Raw genomic sequence first — 24,283 nt, 5'->3', positions numbered from 1 at the left:
CTAAGTATCTTAGTCAAAACACTCCTTTTAATTGTTTATGGCATTTCTAAACTTTGATACTTTCTTTGAAAGACACTCCAGCTTTCTGAACTCTGTGCTTCTCTAAATCCTATAGAGCATCACATGTTTAACATTGAAGAAAATAATGGCAAAACTTTTATTCAGATTTAATTAGACATCTTTCTAGTACCAGGCAGTGGCTGTGTCTTTTCCTCAGCCACAACAGAATGGTTATTACTCTTGAAAGTACTGCTTTATGTTTAGCTCAGTAATAAAATAAATGATGCATCGCAGCATTCTATGCAGAGCAGAGTGCAGCATTGTCTAATTTCTGTAATCTGTAATTCCAGTTCTTATAATGGGGATCATTGCAGACATGTAGTCCAAAATTTGCAATACAAAGAACTATTACACAGATGCTGAAACGTTAAGTCCACTGTGCTGAAGAGATCTTACACAATTATTTACTTCATGCTTTACAAAAGTGTGCACACGGGTAGCACAAAAAAGGAAGCAGTCATTTCCGTAGCTCATAGTTACAGTTGGAACCTGCTATTGGCAGCAAGAAACAAAACTATTGGGTCATTCATGGAATACCAAGGCAACTTAATTAGGGGATAGAATTACCTATGGAGCAGATTCCGTGTTAGTGATTTTATCAGCGCTGCAGTTCTGGTGTAGGCATGGAAAACCTACTCAAAATGGGACATGTTATTAGAGGCAAAACTAACAGTTGTGTCCAAGAGGGCTCTGATAAGAGCTTGCTGAAGGTAGTAGGCTGAAGAACATACAGAAAAAAAAAGTAACCAAATTAAGTTTTGAGTGATTTGCATTTCAAATACAGGAGTTAGTTGATTGCCTTTGGAAACTTTTACAGTCGCCACTAGGTGGTGCATTCGGCAAAGGAGTTAGAGGCAAGCCTGACAGTTACCTAGTGTCAGGACCAGTAGGAAAATTAAAGCAGTCTGTATGGTTATGAACCGGTGTTACATCTTTTCTAACATTATTGTGTTAACTAGTAGACCTTCAGTTAGTGTGAGCAGTACAGGCGTACTGCAAACTGGAACTTGAAACTGTGTTGGCCCTAGTTAGACTTAATGAGATGCATTTCAGGAGATGCATATAAAACTTGTCTAAACAGTAATCTTACAAGTAGTGTAAGCTAGGATAGTGTAATTGCAGTTTATTGCTCAAGTTGAATTGCTTAGAAATAGAATGTCATATTGTAACGAAGTGACAGTATCGACTTCAACCTCAGCCTACATGCTTTACTGGGAGACATGATTGTTTGCAGATCCATGTGGAATTTGGCTCCAAATTACTGCAGTTATGTCCTCCTCCTTCTTTAGGTCTGAAATGACTTTCTGACACACAGAGCTTAAGCCTGTAAGTTAGTGCTTACAACAGAGGGTATAGACTGATATTTCTGTTTACCTTTTGTGCACAATTACCTTATTTATTCACCCAAGTGATCAAGTTATAAACAACAAAACAAACTAGATGCATGACTGGTTGTTTTTTCACATACAGTTACCTAAATTGGGCTTGCTGTTGCTGTAGCTATAGAGGTGTAGTTTTTTTTTCTCTTTTTTTAATGTCAGTACACTGAATGGTGGAGCAGGAGATACAGGCCTGGTCATGCCAGTTTGCTCCTCTTAATGCTTCTATGTCTGTAGGCGTCTACAAGAAGAAGAACAGCAATTCAGAACATCGTCGTTGCCAGCCATACCCAATCCATTTCCAGAACTCTGCAGTCCTGCAAGTTCTCCTGTGCTGGCCCCTGGATCATTACCTCAGAGTCAACCTGCTAATAAGCATGTGAGTATGGAACAAAGCTTTCTGTCATATGTTAGTGTTCAAACCCGCAGTGAACAATTTCATTTTGAAGGCAGAGACTAGCTTTCCAGATACCTAGAAAAGTCTGTAGGCTTCGTTTGTGAGTAGGGCAGCACTAGCAAGAGAGCATCTTCAGAGAGTCTTCAGAGTTTTTGTTTCTTGTTAAAGGTTTGTAAGAGTAAAGCAAATCTTTTTCAAGCATACGCATGTTGTCAATGAAGCAGTAATGCCTAATATCTTTGGAATTTCATTACCCAAGGTAATGACTTACTAATTCAGATGTCAGGTTAGGATTGGAGCAGCATCTGTGAATGTTACACAACAACTCTAGTTGCCTCAAAGCCATTTAACAGCCTGTTTCCATTTAAAATTCATTGCCTCTATAAGAAGCTGTCTGTTTTCTTTAAGGACATGGTGCCTCATTGTTCTGCTGTTCTTCAGGAAGCAAAATACACTTCTTAGAGCATGTAACTAGGCACAGTTCCTTCTAATGGGACCGATGAGCAGAACTGTCCCATGGTTGAGTAGCTTCCCAAGTCCATTACAATGAAGTTCTTCACAATTTTGTAAACTATGCTGTCTTGCACAGGGATTTAAAAAACAAACAAACAAAAAACAACAACACAGAAACAACAAAGTGTTGCTTATACTGAATACTGCCTTAGAATGGGTTTGCGCTTGAGTACCCACAAACATGATGTTGTTCTGTATTGCTGCTGGTTTAGTTTGTAAGTAGCTCCTATGATTGGTATGGCTGATAAAAGGGTTTGGGGAGGCGGTTCAGCTACAAGCAGTAGACCATAACATATAGTCCTGTATATTTTGCATTATTTTATATCTCTATAAACAGCTGTCAGCTTTCTTGAAAGATACAGTGCATTTTCTTTGGTTTGCAGTATTTCTTACATATATAAAAGTTGAGATAGATAACCAAATAATGCCTGAAGAGAAAACTGAGTCATGCAGTTATAAATTTAATGTGGTCTTGTGTGAGTCCTCAGTAACTGCTAAGCAGAGAGGCTGTTCTGCCAAGGGAGTGGTAATCTGACTCTGGGGAGAGAAAATAATGGGCAATTCTCTTGTGTGTGCTGGCTGCTGCCAGCAGCATGGCAGCTTTTGGAGGCAAGCTAAAGTTACAGATGAACCTGCATTTATCTTTCTAAATATTTCTCAGTTTCAGGGATTCATTGCTTTTTATTTTTGTTTCACTAGATCTTACCACAAAAGAATTGCTCTACAAAGCCCTCAGAATCCTAAGTATCTGTGTGTCATTTTTCGGTGATATTTAGAAACCAGGGGTTTAACGGTGTCTAAGAATAAAAGTAAACATACCCTAGCATGTGTAAGGAACTGGCTATAAAGACTGAATAATAGCATTTTTTCCTAAGTTCTACTTCATAATTTTCTGTTAGAAATATACTTAATCTTACAATGATAAATTGTGACAAGCCATTCCAAGGCCTAAAATAAAGTACATACTTACATTGTGTAGCTGTGCATGCTGCTCAAATTTTTAATCAGACAAACCATTGTAATTGTGAAAGTTGTAGGGTGTAAGAGGAAGAGCTGAAACATTTAGGTAGTAACGACTTCTATAAATGCAGATGTACTGCTCATTTCAGTTCATCTACTGGTTGGAGGCAAATAAGAAACACTCGCTTAGACCGAAGGAAAGGCAAGAAGTCATCATTTTCTTCTATAAAATAGTAGAAACAGAACTGAAAAAATCCTCTAGCTTTAGAATATTGATATAATTAAAAAAAAAAAAAAGTAAATTGGTGAATTGTTTCTTCATGAAGAGAAACATTTTGTTTAATATCTCAAATAAATATGAAGTATTGCAGGATAACAAAAAAACCTGCCCATTCAGGCTCCCAGAGCACCTTAAGTATATTTAATCCAGTAGTAGTGCCATTCAACAGAATCTGGAAACATAATTGGTTTAAAAAAAAATCTTGAGAAACGTTACAAGTTTTTGTACCTTCATCCAATGTAAAAAAAAAAAAAAAGCAAACATAAACTTTGGGAATTTTGATATATTATTTTAGGATACACTTTTGTTTAGATAAGTGGGTTATAAGCTACTGGTTAACAGAGTAAATGACAAGTTTAGTTAAAGGAGGATTGCAAAAGCACATTTTAATGGCCAACATTTAGTGAAAAGGAGCCATGTTAAAAAAAAGGCAAAACAAAAAAAACAACCAACAACAAAAAGCTTGAATACAAGCTATAGATTTAGAATGCTGAATACAAACCACGATCAAACGTAATGATGCTAAATGTAAGGTTCTCTGCTTGCAGGTTATAAACAAGGATTAAAATTGGAGATTGGAATGAGCTGTTCTGCTCATATGGGTTATGCGATGTGTTAATGAAAAGGGATGCCCTGTAGCCTGCTGCGCCTTTGGGACAAGTAGGCAAAGAGCAATCGCGGCCTGTACTGCTGAGCCCCAAAAGCTCTAATCACAAGTTATGTCAAAGCACATGGGTGGCATGAGCAAAATGTTTCCTTTGGTCAGCTTCTATCTGACAGAATAGATAGAGGACAATCTCTAGGTCCCCAAGTCATCTTGGGCTGCAGAATGATGTAGGTATATTATTTGCTGGCTGCACAGACCAACATGGTCTGGGGAAGGTCTGAGCTAATACAGCTGTGTGACCAAATGCTTCCTAGCATGAGAGGTTAAAAAATATGTTGTAGTTAAACAGACAAGTGCTCCTAGGAGGATTAGTGTTATCCTATCTTATAATTCTGCAGGTGGAAAAAGCCCATTTTATGTTAAGTTTTATTCTGAGAAGTTTTAGATGTCAACCCAAGCAGTTCTGGATAAATTAGCACCACTGAAGTCAACAAGGTTGTGAGCACAGGGGTGGGAAAAACTGACTACCTGGGCTGCTGAATCAATAACTACTTAAGAAAAAACATGACTGCAAATGGTTGTAATTTCATCAGCTACTGATGTGATGAGCAAGATACTTCAGATGTCTCACGTTTGGAAAAATGATGACCTTTCAAGCAGTAACTGCCAAAAAGCTTTTAACTTCTTTTTCTAAACGTAAAGTACAAACTAAACGTCTGAACTGAGTAAGTTTTGTCCATGAGCTTTGGCAGGCGAGCTCTGACTGGAGAGACTGCGGGACTAAGTGTTCCTATCTTTATCATGTCCTTCCAGCACCACCCATCCGCCTTCCCCACAGCGCCTGGCCACCAGCCAAGTGAAACTCCAGCAGATCTCACAACTGCCTCAGTGCCCCTGCTTTCTGCCCTGGGAAGGATGGGTGAAGGCAGGAGCAGGAAGGAAGTCCTGCTCGATGGGGGCACTCAAGACCCTTTTTCCCATGTCTGTCTTTGTGAGAAGTGTGCACACCTACAAACATGAAATCACTGCGCGTCTGAGGGGGCACTGATTGCGGGTATGGAGGAAGGACAGCTGCAAGTTTTTAAACATCATTTACTTAACCGGATAAATATGTTTGTGTAGGAAAAACAGTGACCAGAAAATTACACCAAATCGAGACCAGACATTCATCTAAAAAATTGCTAAAAGCATCAGACAGCAAGGTTACCACTAATTGAAGTCCATCTCTGTGTTGCTGGTATAAACTAAGAACTGGTTGGTAACTTAGGTTATAATTTTTGGCTGTGTACAAATATTTTGGAAAAAGTATGCAATAATTACATGTAGGTCACTGTGATGCCACAGGATATTAGTCTAAAGTATCTCGTGTGAGTCAATGAAGCTTTCAACTGTAAAAATAGGGCAAATTTCTCACATCCCCCCTCTATACAGCCCAGGCAAACTTCCAAATAGCAGTTTGATGCACCAAAATTGCTTACTCTTTTCTAGCAAATTAAATTCACAAGTGGGTATGAATTTATGTTACTCTTTTTTCCAGATTTAGTAACCCTTCAAGGGAATTCATATGAACAGACTTTTTAGTTTTGCTTTAATTCCATGTTACCATAATTTTGTTGTTGTTGTTTGTTTTTTCTTCCCGCAAAGCTTTCATATTGACTCTTTTGAAGACAAAGATATTGATTTTGAAAAGAGAAGCTGTATAAAAGTATGAACTTTTTAATAATGAAAACTCCACGTACCAAGTTAAATTTTACATGTGTGACAGCAAATTTTTTACTTAATCTTTAAATGAAGTAACACTTACTAACAAGACTTGTTGAGAACAACTGTTGGCAAGAGGATGAGTGAACAAGTCTTTACTTTCTCTAAACAGGCCAAATCCTGCACCTAGATTAACTGAGGCAATTCCTTAGGTCCAACTCAAGGGCTCTCCCTATGGCCCAACTATAAAATGTGTTTCCATGGCCATGATGCATCATCTTGTCTTCCTCAAATCTTCCTTTGAATGAAGACTCTTAAGCTATATAATTAAATGATACATAGATCATTCTGTAGCGTATTTAACTTCTTTATTTTTTATTTATTTTTTTTAGAGAAAGTTGTGACTGGGAAAGATCAGGCCTCTGTGGTGGGGCTGTAATCTACCTGTGTAAAACTGGACCTTGTATTTGCCCTGGGTACCTCTTACCTGGAGAAACAACACTTTCCCAAACCAGATGAACTAAGTGCAGTGGACAAATACTGAGATGACATGTAGGAAAGGCATCTCATTTCTTGTCATCTTGTGACCTGTATCACGCGGATGTGTTGTCCAATTACTCTTGAAGAAATTAGGGAGTGAGCTCATGTGGTTTTGAAAATCTCAGTAGCTCATTACCGAAGATGAGACTAATGAAGGAAGTAGTAATGAGTTCACTGGACTGTGCAGCCTTAAGTGCTGATGGTGCATGCACGGTCCATGGGTGTTTGGAGGCTTTTTGGATAGAGCATTGGAGGCTGTTGGGGCCCAGGATCAGGATGGATTCAAAGCCGCTGTTTCTTCTTCCTCGTGCTTGTTTTGATCATGAGGCTTGGTAGGAAGAATCGAGTCTCTTCACATACTTGATTTTGGGAAGTGCCAGAACAGCAGCTGTAGTCCCAACATTGATTACGGGAAATATGAAGAACGTCTCGCATTCAAACCGAAAAGTATGTTATTTGCTGGAGGTTTTTTTTTGGTTTTGTTTTTAATGATGCAAACCTGGCCTTGCTCCCAGGCGCATTCTGGCTCTCTACCCAGAGGCGAGCATGCTGCAGGAGGGCTGTGTGCTGAGGAGTGTGGCTGCGCCGTGGGAGACGCTCTGCTAGGCCTGGCCTACCGCCTGCACTGGCAGCCCCCCGGACTGCTGCCGTGCAGCATGGCCTGCAGCTGCCTTAACAACCCCTGTGCAGTAGCAGCACCGTTGCAATTAGCCTTCAGGACTGCCTTGTGTAAATAGTGAGTGGGCTGTAGCATAAGCTATAGTAGCTGTGCACTGCCGTATTCACACTGCTTTTGTCTGCACAGCTTAGGAGTGGCCTTGCACATTTTTTGTCGTGTAACAGTATTCTTGGTTTCTTTTGGTAATAGTACAGTGAAAATAAAATTTAGCAATCCTCTACTTTGATCAGGAGTTGATAGAAGTGAGAAGCTACCAGGCTGAAGGTGTGGGAAAAAATGAGAAGATGGGAGAAACTGTAATTCTTAGTGAGGCAGACAGAAGTGGGTTTTAATATAAACATCAATGCAGTAGGGAATTAAAAAAAAAAAGCACAGAGCTATATTGAGTGATTCTAATTACACTGTAAGTGAATGTCTGAGATGAATTAGAGATGTCATAACTTTCTACTGATAGCCTTTAAGGAGCTACCCAACATCATGAGCATTGCTACAGTAAGTCTAAGCTTCCCTTGCCCTCTGTGCTGTCTGGACTCAAGGTGCAGATTCTGATCTTACTTAAGCATTCTGAATAAAAACCTTTTGGACCTCTGCTACCCAAGTAGGACAGATGCAAGAAAGCACCAGCTTGAATCAGGGAACTTTGCCCCTATGTATCTTATGTGATCTTGCAGCACCATGCTGTTTCCAGTGACCAGCAGGCGAGTTGGTCATGAGGTTGCTTCTGAAACCTGAGGTGATGCAAGGCAGCCCTTAGAGAACAGGGCTAGTGCCTGCTACTGAGCTGCATGCAATCTCCTGGTGGGTGCTGTGGATGTGCACAGCGTGGGACTGGGAAGGTGCTCAACTTTTACCTTGATTGTTGGCATCCACTTCTAGGGACAAAGGGCAGAGCCAGTGTCCAGTGTTCACTTCCAAACTCTCAGAAGAGTGGCTGCACAAGTGTTGGGATTAATGCTGCTCATTCTCAGCAGGAAGAGAGTTTTTTTTAGACTTGCAGTAATTACCTGTAGCAGTGAAGTGTGCCCACACTTAAAAAAGGCAATCTGTTTGAAATTTCTGTCTTTGCTTAGGCAATGATTGGGTGTGGTTGCAGAGAGGAAGAATGAATTTCCAAGTTCATTGGTGTGGTAACTGGATGTTTATGCATTCCTCTAAGACTTACATGTATGTCTTTGTTCCATTTCCTAAATGGAAGGAATGTTAGATGGAATTTAATAACATTTTTGCATTAGAAGAGTACAGCTGAGTTGGTTAAGTCATCATGGGACAAGTTTCAGTTCTTTGTTCTCTTGATTTATAGTCTCATTATTATCAAATTCTTATTTTATTATTGTTGCTCCTTACGGTGCAGAATTAATATTTTAAAAAGTGATTTTGTTTAATTTATGTAAGTACCTTCAGTTTTTGCTTTAACCTGACTGCAATCTGAACGTCATTCACAAAGTGTACATAAAAGTAAGTTCAATCTGAACTTTTAAGAGGCAAGCCATCACCAGTTCATAAAAGCTGCACGTCATATTCCTCCACTGGCATTAGGATTGCTTATTCCGTCCAGTGATAGATCCTGCTGCTGCGAGGGTTACTGGAGCCTGTCCATCCCACTGTGTTTCAGGAAGCAAGAGTTGAAAATGTCTTCATGATGATATGAAGAATAAGTGTGTTTTTTCTCCTGTTCCTGAGGGGGAAACGATTAGCATTTGGAAGCAAAGTGAATTAGCCATCAGCTGGGAGTTGGGATGTGAGCCTGTGCTGAGCACAGAGTGTTTCTGGGTAGGGTGGAAAAAGTAATTTTATCCCAGCAGGCTTATAATAAGTGAAATTTCATTAACAGCAAAACAAAAAATCTTCCATGATTTTTTGTGATGGGAAGAGGATGAAGGCTGGCAAGAGCTTTTAGAGCTTTGTTAGTTTCTTACCAAACAGGAGCCATCTTTCCAGCTACCCCCTTTATCCACCTAGGTACACCAGCAGGCCAGACTGAGAAACTGCTCTGCTTTTTGGGGATATGTAGGTATGGCACTTGCCCATACTCAAGGAATGGTTTCAACACTACTTTCCACTGCACATGCAATTTCCTCGGTGTGTGCTGTATTTCCAGAAACATAAGTTTATTATCATCAACTCCTGCACCTTTTGCTTGCTTCATGCCTCAGGAACAGGCTTAGAATGTTTCAGAAGGTATTGTCAGGCATACTGAAGAATGCTCAGCTGTCATGCAGGGGCTGGGTGTGAAGAAATGGCTTCAGGTGCCTTCAGTGTCTATGTTTCTGCAGCAGCAAGGGAAGCTTAAGTTATTGTGTGTAGTCTTGCATGTGTTCCTCTGCTCACCTTGTTATTTACCTTGTTTCCCACCATCCTTGACACAGTAGATAATAGGAATAGAAGCTATCCATCCCTAAGGAAAAAATATTACATAAGAAAGTAAAAATAAAATAACACGAGGTGCAAAAAGATTACAGAAAATAATATTCTAAGCTAAAAAACAACATTTTGGTAGTAGAACAGCAAGTTTTAATTTTTCAGTCATTTTTGAGCTTGTCCTTGCCTGCAAGCTGTTAGAAGCAGCTGATTACTCTTAAGTAATTTGCCATACTGCTGGAGGTCACACTTTTCCCTATTGCTTACTGAAATCCACTGAAAACAAGCAAACCACAGTATTTCCAGACCTTTTAAATACCTCTACACATATTTACAATCACTCTCATTCCCCAAATACTCAGTGGAGTGTGATAAACTGGACACTTAGTCTATGGTAAGTGACAAGTGTCAGGTACACAATTTTAGCACAGAAGGATGCCTATTGTGCTTTAAGTTAACAATGTTCTTCACTAAGTAGTCCCAAACTCCTGATTAGTTATTTTTAAGTGTTTTTATATGTTAAGTGTATATATCCTCATATACACATATATACACTTAACATTTAAAAACATACACCTAAATATATATACTGGAGGATAGATGGCTTGCAGTGCTGTCTCACACCTTCTAAATAATCTGTGGAACAATTTGAAAAGAAACAGGCATACAGATTACCCTCCTCTTCATTAGACAAAGACTTGAAAGCTGGCATTACGGGAATAGCAACAATCATACAATAAGACCTTGTATTTGCTATACTGAAAATATTTCTCTGTGTTAAATACAGTTTTATTCTATGAATGATTTCCACAGATGACCTTTGCACCTTTTTCTTTAACATGCTAAGTAGTTTGGCAAAGCACTGTAAAGCTTGTTCAAGTGAGACTGAGCCTTGGCTCTTGTGTTACAGCCTTGTCAAATCCTCTGATAGGCAGACTCAATTTCAGACTTGGAGCTATGCTCGAAGCTAATGTCATTTTGCTTGTGGTATTAGAAAGATACTAAATGTACTTAAGAACCTCATACTAATTTCATTTTCTGTGCACTTCACAGGAGGTGCTGAAGTTCAGCTTTATTCCTAAATGTTGGATTTTACTCTGACTAATGGGCTAATTGCACTTTAGTGAAGATTGTTCATACTTCTTTATTTTGAGTATCTGTACGTTTCATAATTTGTGTCCTTGTCTCTCCTCCCCCCCTCCACCTTTTTTTTTTCTTTTTTCTTAAACTAAACAGATGAAAAACATAATCTTCCATCTTCTGAGAGCAATAGAGTGCTTGTGAGCTGGAGCTGGCAGGAAAGCACTGCTTTCAGTTCCAAGACTGGGGAATATATATTTCAAACTATTTGTACAGTGTGACACATTTCTTAATATTTTCTAGGATATTAATAAGACAGCAAAGTCTGTCAGGAGGCAACCAACTATATTTTTGCAAATGTACCTTCAGTGTGATTTCCCTTTACACTCAGTGAACATTCAGTTCTGCGTTACACTGCAAGTTACAAAAGAGCATTTGCTTACAAGCTAATTAAGCATAGCTTAGAGCAGTACTTAATTGCAACACTTAGAGCAATACAGAGGAACTTAAAGTCAATCTAGCTAACAAGGAATTAACTTAGAGAGCTGCACAAGGTTGCTCTAGTTGCTCTGTGTGTAGGCTTCATTCTGATTGCCCTCTCTTATTTGCTTGGAATAGCACTTGAGCAATCACACAGTTGGTCTAGGAGAAATTTTAGGATTTTTAACTGAAGCAGGAAATTCTGCAAGAGGTGAAATGGGCACGATGGGCTCTGTGAGTGGGTCAGGAAATTTCTTGCATGGCAGCTGCTGGCTTTGAATATCTCTAGCAGTTCATCCATCGAACACATGCCCAAATGGGTCTAAGCTAAAAGACTTTGCTATGTTGGGGAATAACCATTAAAATGAAAGAGCTGAATGAACTTTATGAAGTTTCTGCAGAAAGCTTTCTATATATTACTTTCATCCCTTAAATAAATAAACAATCTAGTAGTTCTGCAGATGATTAAATAAATTTTACAGCACTTTAAACATGTTCACATCAATTTTTCTTCTTTACCTCTTTCTCGGCCTTCTCTCACATACAGCTGTAAAAACTATGATTGTTAACTGATTCCTGTCTAGCAAAATGATTGACGATGTTGTAGATGCAAAAGATGTTTTTCCTCTAAGCCAGAACCTTACAAGTGCTAATCTCCTACATTCAGCAGCCATTAAGGAAAGGAAGAGTAATAAAATTCTAGCAAAAATAATGTAAAAAATGCTTACAGTACCAGACATCATTCACAGTGACTGCATTTCTTTATGAGCTTGCAGTAACCTCTGCATTCTATGTCATTTATTTAATCTCTTCTACCAATCATGTGTCTTCTGAATGTACATTTATATGAGGAGGTACTGCTTAAAAGCAATGTCTGGGTAAGGGCATTGAAGGAGAGTGTGGAGGAAATGCTTACTTCTCTCTGTGAGGTGCTTTGTTACTCCTTCTTAAAGTCCATGATTGTAGGGAAGTAGAAACTAATTTATTTTCCCTCAGAATGTGACAGTATTTAAAAGGAATTTCAAACCAGTAAAGTCTCACTGAGTTCAATAAATATATCAGTAGAAAAATTTGAGAAGTATTTAAATTCTGAGTTGAGTGCAACTTACGTTACATAGCGCAGCTGTATGTTTCAGTGGCAAACTTGGTTCCTTATATAAAAGGGCTTTGTCTATTATTTTCAAGTAAAAAAAAAATCTGTTGGTGCAAACTTTCACAAGGTCAGTTTTACTGACTTAACAGGTCCTTTGGAAGGCTGAGAGATTCTCCTTTTTCACTATAACCATATTTTGGGTTATTCTGAGCACTAGCAGTACTTGGAAAGGACATATTTGACTTTTCATAATGTGACTACAAATTAGGTTTATATGCTGCAGCTAAAGTACTAATATCTGGAATAAGTACTTTGCTTAGATACTAATTGTAAAAGTTGTGCGTTAATGCAAGACTTACTCAGAGTCGTTATGTACATTGAACGAGCAGCAGGAATGCCTTGTTTTTCATATTGTGTGCTGGCATTTTTTTGTTGTTGCTCAAAAGTGGTATGTAGGTGAATGAACATATCTGGTTATTACAACTGTGGACAGTCCTTTCTTGAATCTCAGCTTGCAAGGCTTGCTATATGTCTGGAGAAAGACACTGGAGTTTCTTGCTGTGGGGGATCTTCACCTTTCTGTATCTGACCTCATATTTTGAAAGCTAGTGTCAGTGTGTGAGTGGGACTCAGTGTACGAAGTGGCACATAAACTCTAACGAGAGTTGGGTTTATTCACCCTTCGCTTATCAGACTCCTGCTGTCAGATTCCTTCAGGGTAGGTATGATAGCCCCAGTCTTTTACTGTCCTTCTGCTCAGACACCCCTTCATTTTAAAAACAACACTTCAGTGCTACTTCCAGAAGGTATTGCTTTCCATGCTTTTGCTCATAGCCTCAAGTTTGGCCAAATTGTGTATGCTCTGCTCAAAATTCTGGTGTTCCGTGCGGGAACAAAAAGTTACTTACAAAATTTTATCTTTCCCTTTGAATTTATTCTGTACGAAAAGTAAAATAGAACTTTCTAACAAATACCTCTACTAAGAGCTAATCTTAAGTAACACTTCTTTACTCTTAAGAATAGAAAGATAAAGAAATGTAATATTATTAAACCGTTTATTGTGATTTTTCACAGTGTCATGAAATAGAATAGTCTTTTGGTGGCATTTATTTCTGTGATTAAATAGGTAATTTGAGTTGCTTGTCTGGTTGTCTCCTACTAGTTGATATAAAAGAATATCTTTTGAGAATATTCATGACATTTTATGGTAGCAAAACTGTAGTAGATAAACTGTATTGAAGGGCCTCTTTCTCTCTCCACTGACCTTAGAACCTTAATGATAAGTGAAGACTACATGCTTAGGTTGAGATAGATAGTGACAACTGAAATGGATGCCACCTTTGCGGTTTGGATGGAGTGCAAAAAAAAAATCTTCAACTAGACAGCGATCTGTGATGTAAGACCTTCTTTCCTTCCCTTAAGTTACTGAACTTTTTTATAAGGAGTAAGTCTTGCTTTGTTTCTGAGTGGGAGATTTATGTTGCCCATTCACGTTATTGACTGGCCTCCTTATCAGTTACTCCACATGGCAGAAACAGCATAATTTGTGTATGGGGAGAGATGCTGGCAACCATAGGGCTAATTTTGTTTGTCATCTGTTGTAGACTTCAGAAAAATGACCAGTTTATAACTAGATTCTTGTCGTATAGATTAATTAAAGCCAGTGTTCCTCCACACATCATCTTAGTATTTTAACTCATGTATGTAATGTTCAGACATCTGAGGTAGCATTTTTCAACAGATAGATTTATGTGTAAATCATTTGGGAAACAAATGTGAACTTTTCTAAGTCAAATACTCATAGCCCTCAGTAGTTAATACATTATAGTGACTCCAATTCTGTGAAAGAATAGGTTTGAGGAACAAACAGGAATCTGTGAAACAGGGAGAAAAGGTGTTTGAGAGCCAGTAAGCCCACAGGAGAATTGACAGCAGAAGTTTCTACAGTGGATTTTTAAGGCATTTGGTCACTATTTCAAAAAGTAAACGACCTGCTATTTTCCAGCAGTTTTTGAAATAGGGAAAGCTATCCTTAGCATTTGTTTTGAGTACAAAACCAAATGCAACAAACATAACCTGGTTTTTGAAGGAGAAAATTCCCTAAATAAATTATTATGACATTGAGGTGGCAAAGTCATTGGAACAATACTGTAATGCTTGAGGTAAGGCGAATTTGTCCTCTTAAGATGGTTTTCATGCTGAACTCTAGAGTAAAGCTAGTTCCCTGATGGTTTATCTACTCTGTTCTTTACACATGGAAAATAATGGTCTTTACACAGAAGACCAAGCTCTTAGGCTTAACGTAGCATTGTATATGGGAGAAGAAATATGTCACAGTTGTCTAGAAGAGAATGGACCTTTACAATTGCTCTCTAAACACAGTTTTCATAGGGTAGCTTGCATAAGTTCATGCACTAGCTATTTTGTTACATATCAAAAAGTGAAATTTTTACTATATATACTGACAGAGCCTCAGCTGATGGAAGTAAAGCAATGAAACTTGGGTTGTTTTCTGTGGGGATGAGTGCACTGAAAGAAATAGTGCAGAAATCTAGCCAGAAACCTGTAAAACCACTTGTAAGTTACTCTTTGTGTCGGACTATGTCTGTTTTGTTAATAGGAGTACAAGAAACAGTTCAGTATAGAGTATTTTTCATTAATACTCTGCAGTTGGCTTTTTTTTTTTCTTCCAGTGTGTAATCTTGTGCAGTAGGATGGGAAAATTGTGGAAGAAGCAAATGCTATCTCATTTTTCTACACTGTACAAATAGTAAGATATATTGTTATGCTAAACCACCATTCAATGACACAATTTTCTAAAGCTGGAAGAGACAATGATGTTTTTCCCACAAATGGCATTGTCTCCAAATGAGTGAACAAAGAGTGATGATTCAGAACTTGATATATTGGCTAAAGTCAGGGTAGATTTGTGTTTGACAGTGAGAAATTAGCACAGTAGCTGTTTTAATGGACACTTCGAAATAAAATAGTTTTGAAATGTTCAGCAATGTAATTAAGCAAAAAAATTAGACATGATTGAGCTGAAGTGGCAGATGTTTTAAGTTGAAGTCTGTAGAATGAAATTGCTAGTTTAGATAAATGGAGATCAACAGTAACAGTAAAGAAAATAGAATTTGGTTAAGAATTCAAGTTCATGCCAAAAATTGTTAAAAAAAAAATAATAATAAAAAAAAAGTAAGAAGCAAACTGCTATTTTCATTCATATATGTTTATTTATTTTGATAATAAAGTTTTGAGTGAAAAAGAATATTAAATGCAGTATGTTGTCAAGAATTTTAAACTGGGATGTTTGCTTATCGTCTGTGTTGATGTAAGTTGTACTTTGGCAATTCAAGTCTAGCTGCCTTAAAGTTGTTCTTATATATGCAGCTTGCTCAGAATGTTTTTTGTTGGATGAAAATGAAATTTACTCACTCATAGAAACTTCAGAATCAGAAAGATGTCCAAAGGTTGACCTACCTTCCAGTCAATCTGGAAAAAAAAGAAAATGAGCTTGTGAAAGGCAAAATATATTTGACATCAGTGCTCTTAGTTTCTACACAGTTCATTTCAAGAAGGTTTCGATGACCTAGATTTTTCTCAGCATAATTTGTAAAGAAGATCTATGATGTAAATGTGAAGCCAGTTGTTTGTGTCAGGATGGAAGTAAAGTTACTGATGGCTTTGCACTGTGGATTTCTTTCACTTCTTAGTAGTGGAGGGGGAGGGGAAGAGCAAAGCATGCTTGAACATATCGACTTATATTATCTGTAAAATATAAAAATACAGAGTAAAATCTCTTGTCGTTGTCTCAGTCTTGAGAATGGTTGGTTTCTCTGCCGTCAATTACAGTAATAAAGCCGTTGTTCAAAGATTTCCCATTTAATACCGTGCAGAATTGGTTTCTAGGGAGTGTCTATTGTCTTAAAGAAAAGATTCACCCAATATTTGTTCTTTTTCTCTGGGGATCTTTTTCATATTCATTTGCTTATGCTAAACAAAGAAACTAGGCTTGTGAGCTATTTGAATATAAATGTCTTTCTAATTCAGCTAATTATTTTAAATGTTTAATGGCAGTCTCATGAAAATTGTTGGATAAGCTTTTTAATTAGAGAGAAGACTCGATTGCATTTGAGCAAGATGTTTAATTGAGTGGACAACACAGAATAAATGCATTTGGAATTTGTCTCAGATTATCTTATTTTAGGGAGATGTCTATAGGGAGTAGAAAGCTTTACTTCCCATCAGCTTCAAAGATAAGATAGCTTAATTGCAAGCTGAGTCTCTTAACAGCTTCAGAGCAGCAGCAGCTTCCATGTAAAATAATCTGAGGCAGATGTTGAATGAAGAAGTGGCATTTTCTTTCATGCAAGATCTGGCATCAAATCTCTTAGCATTATGTTACCTAGTTTTATATCAGGAAGCATTTTTTTAAATGATGACGTTGGTTTCAGCATGCTGCCTTGTATTTTAACTTAAAGAGATATTCATTGGCTTTGGATGAATGGACTTTCAAGTATTTCTGTAGCACTCTGAGCCACTATAGCATGACTCAGCACAAAGAAACACGAGATTCCTTCTGGACATCAGGCCGCACTTCTGTGCTGTGCAGGTGACTGAGCACCAGCACAGGCTCTGGGTTTCTCTGGTGGAGCCATTCTGTGATTCTGCTTAGGCTTTTGTAACAGAAAGCAGAGGAAGATATGATGGTTTTGCAATGTATCACTTTCCTGTTATGCCTAACATTGAGGTTTGGAATGGTGACGATAAAGGCTACTGTTATTTATGAATATCAAGTTATGAATACTGATTACTCTGAAAAGAATAATCTTTTTACTTAGCACATATCAACAGCCTTATGTATAGATGCATTATCAATGTGATTTACTTAATCATCTTGGGAGAATTCTGTTAAAATTCACTTTATTGGTGAGGAATGTCTGTGCTGTATATGTGAATCTCACTTGACTATCAATAGGAATGAAACTAAGCAATGGTATTGAAAGCATAAGCAAAGACCAGCAAACCCAGAGAGGAACCAGTGGTCTGATGTATAAATGCTGGGGATCTGGTCCAAAGCACTTAGCAGATCTGTTCTCAGAGGAGGGGGGAGGCTGCTGCTCAGGATCTGTTCCATGGCCATAGGTGCTTTCATGCAGCTCACATGCAGGTCTGCCGAACGGCTTAGCTATTGTAGCTTTAGCAAAGTAATCTTCTTTTCAAAAGTTAGAATTAAAGCTGCAGACTTGCAGCCTGTTGTTACGGTATGTGATAAGCTAGCTGCTTTGCCATTGCTCCAGGAAGGAATGCTTGGAAACCTCCATACACTTGGGTGATAAGGGAGAGTTGCTGGGGGATGCTGCCATGAGTATGATTGCACAGAGGGCCATTTAGTTGCCTTTGCTTTGCAGCTTTTGGTAAAAACTAGCTGAATCTTTTCAGTTCCTAAAAGGCTGTGTTCAGATACTAAGCTCTTCATTTCTATAATGTCATGTATTGCTTGTTCGGCATCTTTTTAATTAGTGACGTTTTATTTAGCCCAAATTAAATATGCCAGATGTAGCTGATTTAGTGGCTAACAATGATGAGCGAGGGGAGGGAGGAAGAGCTAACATTATATAGCCTTCTGTTCTCAAGGAAGTTTTTTATTTCTAGTTCCACCAGACAAGTTGGAGTGGTAACCATGGCAGCAGGGAATTTGTCCCTGGGAGCTCGGCAAAGGGCTGGTTTGTGTGGGTTTTTTTGTTGTTGTTGTTGTTTTTTTTGTTTGCAGTGCTCCCACTAGGAGGAAGGGGGTTACAGATGGGCCTGGAGTGAGCCCTTCAGATGGACCTTGGGACAGATGCACAGAGATGAGTGGTGTGAAGCTTTCCAGAACTGCCCATGAGTCAGTCCCGCCAGTACAGCAATGGGACAGCCTAAGGGGAGATGTCAGAGTGTCTTGCTGACGTCTCTCTCTGCACAGGGTGCTTTGATGAAAGGTAGCTAGACATTTATTAATCAATTTCTCAAATGGTCGTTTTTGTTTTTTCTCCAGTTGGATTGGAAAGGAGTGAGAGTTGCATGGGACTTGCTGCATTCAAGAGAAAATTTCGAGTGTAGTCATGACATATGCCCAGATTTTGCATCCGTCCTGGAAATTTTCAATATATCATTCTCGAATTTGTGGAAAACTATTGTTTTGCTCCAGTGTCTAAATTCAGTACAAATCAAACAGTGGAGCAAACAGTTTTATGGAGCAGTGTCTGATGAAAGCAATTGTGGACAATGAGAATTGTATGTGTACTGGAGAGAGGATGATACAAGCCCTCCTCTCCCATTGACACAAGCTTTGTCAGGCTCTTATCTGTAAGGGGTTCATTCTGTTCACACAATTGATGCATATGTAGTTGCACAAAAACATCGTCCATATGTGAGCAGCTTTGGAGGAGGCATTACTGTGTGTGACGAACCAACCTATAAAACATCCTGAATGGTGAAGGTAGCAACAATCAGCCAATGCTCATGGCTCAAAGTTACCAATAGTGTGGAAGACAGTGAGGAAGGAGTTGGTGACCAGGCATCAGTGATGCTTTGCCTGCTGCCCCAGCTAAGCTGACTGCAAAGCAGCCCGATTTTGTTTGAGCAGGACAAACTCAGCCCTGTTGGGAAAATCTGTTGTGAATTTCAGCTGAGGCTATCAATGTGCAGGAAACTTCTGTTTCCAAGGTACACTGGAACGCAGAGCACGCAGAGGCCATTAGCCTGTGACTTTCAGTACTTCCAGTACTCTTCAGGTCAACACTGTTAAACAGTCATTGCTACTTGTGTGCTCAGAGGTCTTGTCCAGCTTTCACTAAGGGTCTTTCTATAGTTTTTGCCTTTTCTTCCTTTAGCTGGTGTTACCTTTTTCACTGCCCTAAGTTGCTCTCATCTTCATGTTTTTAAGCTCATGGACTTCTTTAAAAAGTTTCAATTTCTGTTTTTGTTTCTAGCTTCTCCCTCTCTCCTTGCAGCTGAGTTAAGTTCCTGAGCTAAGACATCAACATCATTTCCTTTGGATGTGGAGAGTAGTAAAGTGACTCCTGGAAAGACAGATAATTGCTTCTTGTAATTCAGTACACCTCTGTACTTGTCGTGAACACTCTCCTTTATCCTGGTACTTTTAACTCTGGCAAGAAATGTTGGATTCAGGATCTGGGGCTTCAGCTGAGGACTAAGTTTAATTATTTTTTTTGTAGTTTCTTTTACTCCCCAGAGCTGTAGAAAACAAACGTAGGAACACTACGGCTGCCTGTACCAGGAAGCAGGCTCAGATGCCCTTTGTTTCTCTGCTTTTTTTTTTTTTTTTTCTTGGAAGGATGGAGCGGAGAGGGTGGGAGTGGAGGGGAGGAATCATTGAATCATAGAATGGCCTGAGTTGAAAAGGACCACAGCGATCATCTAGGTTCAATCCCCCTGCTATGTGCAGGGTTGCCAACCACTAGACCAAGCTGCCCAGAGATATACAGGACAGGGAAGAGGGTCTGCCTTTGTCTTCTTCTGTATTGCATTTGTAGTTTCTGACCATCTCTATATGTTTGGGTCTCAAAAATATGGTACTTGCTTACATTTCTTTGTTACTAGTCCGTGTAAATTGAATTGCAGTAGTTTAAGGCCAGTTTCATAACTACCAGTTCTTAAAACAAATGTATTTGTTTTGTCATGTCTGGACGTTCCCATTATAGCATATTTGGCATCATCCATGGATGTTGGATTGGGTTTTATTTCTGCTACTGAGTCTACCACAATCAGAAACCTGGGTTCTTACTATACTATGTAACATGGAGCTACCCTAAAGATTTTCCTATGCACTAAAAATGAATGTGTTTTCTAATACACATCTTCAGTTTCCAAAGGTATCTTAAAAGGTGGCTTCTGGTTTCTTTACCAACCTTATGAGACTGGAGATTGAGGGCTGGAGCTCAGTCTGATTGTGTGTATTGCTCTTCATGGTGTTCCTGTGCTCTATCTGTAAGCTCCTTGCTCCTTTTTCCTCAGACAAGCCTGAAAGAGAAAGGGGATTTTGCAGGCTGCCCATGTGGAAGTTGTTCTTGGACTGCAGTAGGTCATAGTGAGAAGCTAAATGTTCGTTGCCAGACCCTATACTGAGGTGGCTCTTTGGCTCAGAGCATGGCCAGGGCTGTCAGTTTGGCAAGGGCCGCAGCTGCTGTTGCTGCAGTGTCCAACTGGGAAGGAAGCAGCAGTCCAAGCCGACAGGGCCTGCACCATTTCAGTGAATCCTATGGAAGGCTGCTCCCTGGAGCCTTGTTACGCTGCCTGCCAAGCTTCAAATTAATGTGGTTCTTGTGGTCGAAAGCCTGTATAGCAAGGAAGATGTGGTAATAATTGTTTTTCTAAAGAGTAATTTACGATGACAAAACAATTTTTAAATACTTGGTAACTAGCTTGGTTACTTAAGAATTTTAATCAAGAAAGTATTAGGTTTTTTTTATATTACCCTTTCTAGAATTGTTAGGGACTTAAATTGCGTTTGCAAGAACTTTTTTACTAAACCTTTCTGTTGGAGCAAACTCAGGCAATAAATAATGCATTCTGTAAGCACAGCTGAGGAAGATTGCAAACTATCTAGGGATAAATTGCACAGTAAAGTATATGGCAGATAAAGGTTAATGCCATCAACACCACTTAATGTCTTCATTACATAATCAAAGGAGTGTAACAGTGTAACTATTTTTTTTACTTACATAAAGGATCTAGGAACTAGAAAGCATTTTTGCATGAAAAGCAATTGCAGTTGGGAGGAGCTGTGTGGAGAGAAGAGAGCTCATTTGCAGGCTGATGATCAAAAGTAATGGTAAGTGCTGGGTGGGGGAGGGCACAGGCAAAGAGGAACACGCAGTGTGTCAGTGCTGTGACCACCAGTCTGGGCCTCAGATCAGGACTGGGTGAGTTGGTGGATGGGGTGCCTTCCCTCCTCTACAGCTGGTAACTTTTTCAAGGCCTGTCTGAATTCCTTCCTCAGTTTTCTCACCACCAGTACACTGCAGATACCCAGAAGCTTCAGCAAAATTCATAAAGGCCTATTGTTATTCTGTTGCGAGGATTGAAAATCAGTCTTTCTCTTTTTTACCTGTAAATTACCAGAGGCAAAGGAGGAATCGAGTGGGAAGACAGAAAAATGTCAAATAGGTCAAATGACTTAACTGAGCATGTGAGCATTAAACCAAAGAGGGAAAGAGAGAAATAGCTTTAGAAGATACTGACAGAAAATCTGTGTGTTGTCTGTATGTAGGCATGTAGCACTTAAATCTGCATTCTGCTATTTATTTGTAAAATATGGAAATTACAGGGTAGCAACTTGCAGTTTTCAAACCTTCAGCCTTCAAATATGTTGAGTACATGCTGGAATAAATCTTTTGTTGCACAGGCAGTGCCTGTGTCACGAAAATGTGCACGGTGCATTTTTTTCTTTAAAGCACATGGTGAAGTTCACACCTTTCCATGTAAACAGCTGAGATTTTTGAAGCCTTGGCACAATTATGGTGCAAGCCTAAGCTTATACAGAGGGCATTCAAACCTGTAGCTTTGGGAAGATGGAAACTGTAAGAATGGGCTTTGTAGGGTGTATCTATAACAAATGGCCATTTTCACATGTGGTTTTGAATGAGAAGAGAGAAAGCTTTGGTTTGTTTTCACAGTGTTCTAGTTTTTAAACTTTAATTGGACACCAAATGTTCTCATCCTGTGAGTTCTGTTTGAATGTGCTTTCTGTATATGCAACATCACACACCGGATAATTTTTTTTAAGCTCAAATGTCAACAATTGAGTCTGTAGTGATGCCAGTCGTGTAGGGAAACGTGTTTGCTTGATTAGTCACCAAGGCCTGAATCCAGCCAGTATAGCTTAAGGCATCCAACTGAGGTCCCAAGATAGGAGCCTGGTTTCTCTCTGCGGTGAGCAGAGACAAATGCCTTTATCATGTGCTTTAGCTCTTAAGTTACCCTCTCTCTGTCCCTGAGCTCAAAGAGGAATTTAACTCTCTAAAATTACCTGGGGTGAATCTGGGCCGGACTGTTTGTACATGAGCAGTTCTGAAGCGCTGGCATACAAATATAGATTCTTACTCCAATGGAGTGTTAATCCCACCATGTCCTTCTCTGCCCATCTTGTTGTGGTTCCCAAAACCTGCCTTGTTGCCATGACCCTCAGAAATTTGATGGCTTTAATATCAGTGTTTGATGACTGCTGATCATGTGACAGTTCACCTTCATGTCAAGTTGTTCTTTTGGCTCTTCGAAATGGATATAGAATTTGATACCCCAGCGGACAGAACAGGGATTTTATAACAAATATGACAAATCTTTTTTTTTTTTTCTTTCCTTTGCTTTTGATTGCTACTCTGAATATGAAAGTCAAAGAGTAAGATCTTGATCTTACAACAATTGTTCTCCTTTGTTGTTCATAGGCTGCTAAATGTGTACCTAAATATAGTATATGACAGAGGAGAGAGTTAATGTTGCTATGAGAACCTTAACCTCAGCATTTCCTAGGGTTTTATGTTTGTATGTGGAGAGCAAAAAAGCAATGATCAAATAAGTCACTTTTTTTTTTTTTTTTTTTAGTAAGTGCTGTCCAATGACCTGTATACAAGTGGTGCTATCTGCCAAATTATTGCTATTACTGCTGCAGTTTGTTTGAAGAGCTTTCTTTCCTGCATGAGCTGTGCAACAAAGGAGGCAAAAAGAGCCACAAGATTGACCTATATATTTATTTCATTGCAGCGCTTGAAATTCCCTCACTTCACAAAGCTGTCTCAGTGCTGCTGGGCACTGAGGGGGGGAACTGGGTGGTACTCCAGGGCTGGGGTTGGTTGAGCTGCTGCTTGCTTTGCAGATGTGCACAGAGTGTGCTTAAGGGGCTTTTCTTCACCAAAGGTTACAGCTCCAAGAAGCATACCCGACTATCTTTCTGTTACAATTCAGCTAGGCAATTAGCAGTTCAAGGGTAACGTGCATGCAAAGCTGCTGCCTTCAGCAGCTTTGGGTTGACCAAAAGCTTCCCTGCACTTCCAACTTTGATTCTACCCCTGTAACCCCATGAACACGGAGAGCTTTCAGAAAAATGATCACATCAAAATGGTGCAATCTTGGTGTACCTGTCTGTGACATAAGTGCCATCAGGAATAAGTCACTCTTTCTGCTTGTACAGAGTACATGCATTTCAATTCACTTTTCTTTTTTATTAACATCGTTGGTGGTATGCTTCTAAAGTCTGAACAAACAAGTGACATTTGAAGATGAAAATCGAAACTTGCTGGATTGATGCGCAGCTCTTAGTACAACAGAAAGCTGAAATGACTCTTTGGTGTATTTTAATGGCTTCCTGTGATGTTTGCTATTACAAAGGAAAACGTGTGAAGAACTAACATACAGCAGCCTTTTCTCTGCTAGGTTGCTGTCAGATGGTCTCTCATCCTCAGTGCTCTCTCCTTAGACTCAGCTGGGAGTTAGAGCCCAGGACAGCAGAGGTTGGTTGGCACTGGCATCAATTACAGTGTAATCTGTTTCAGATTGTACAGTGCAAAAGCTGATCCATTTGCTCCAAAGATTGTCAGCATAACTTCTCTTCAAAGCCTAAGGGTTTGTTTGTTTGTTTTTTGTGATGGTTATATACGCTTTTAAGTTTTCTTTTGCACAAAAAGGAAAGAAGATAGCACAAATATAAAAGTGGAGAAGGAGGTGGAAAGTAATGTAATCGTGACACAACTGGGCTTACTTTTTTGTCCTCTCTAGTAGTGCATGCTCTTTGCATTACTTGATGCATGTAAAATGCTCCGCTTGGTACTATGAGGTTGAGGAGCTGAGGCTGGGAGATGAAATAGCCATGAGGGCACTCCTGATACACAACCCATTATATGTAACTAGTGAAGTGGTGAATATTAATCTTCTTTTAAATTTTTGATTTTTAAGCCTTTGTCTTTAAAAAAAAAAAAGAAAGAAAAAAAAAGAAAAAAAAAGCTGGAGGGAAGAATTCCTCGCAGAACAATGGCGCAGTCTGTTATCTGCTCCTCTGCGCTGTAAAGCACTGAATGTTCAGCCAATATAGTGCTCTGGTTGGCTTAGCATTCTTAACCTTAATTTTGAATAGAAGGTGCCTTGTGCTGCTGACGTAAT

The 24,283-nt window shown here is 39.1% G+C and overlaps 1 protein-coding gene across 3 annotated transcripts in view; it reads left to right on the top strand.

Moving 5' to 3' along the window:
* GRB10 (growth factor receptor bound protein 10) overlaps positions 1-24,283 on the top strand; it is a 138,901-nt gene that overhangs the window by 84,110 nt on the left and 30,508 nt on the right. For all 3 annotated transcript variants that reach the window (XM_052703513.1, XM_052703515.1, XM_052703514.1), the window contains one exon: positions 1,677-1,818. In XM_052703513.1, coding sequence (XP_052559473.1) covers positions 1,677-1,818 — 142 coding nt within the window. The remainder of the gene's footprint in view (positions 1-1,676; positions 1,819-24,283) is intronic.

This window comes from Tympanuchus pallidicinctus, unplaced genomic scaffold (assembly GCF_026119805.1).
Source record: "Tympanuchus pallidicinctus isolate F22 unplaced genomic scaffold, pur_lepc_1.0 scaffold5, whole genome shotgun sequence".
NCBI lineage: Eukaryota > Metazoa > Chordata > Aves > Galliformes > Phasianidae > Tympanuchus > Tympanuchus pallidicinctus.
Note: the sequence above shows the minus strand (reverse complement) of the source record. Positions and strands in the feature narration are given on the sequence as shown.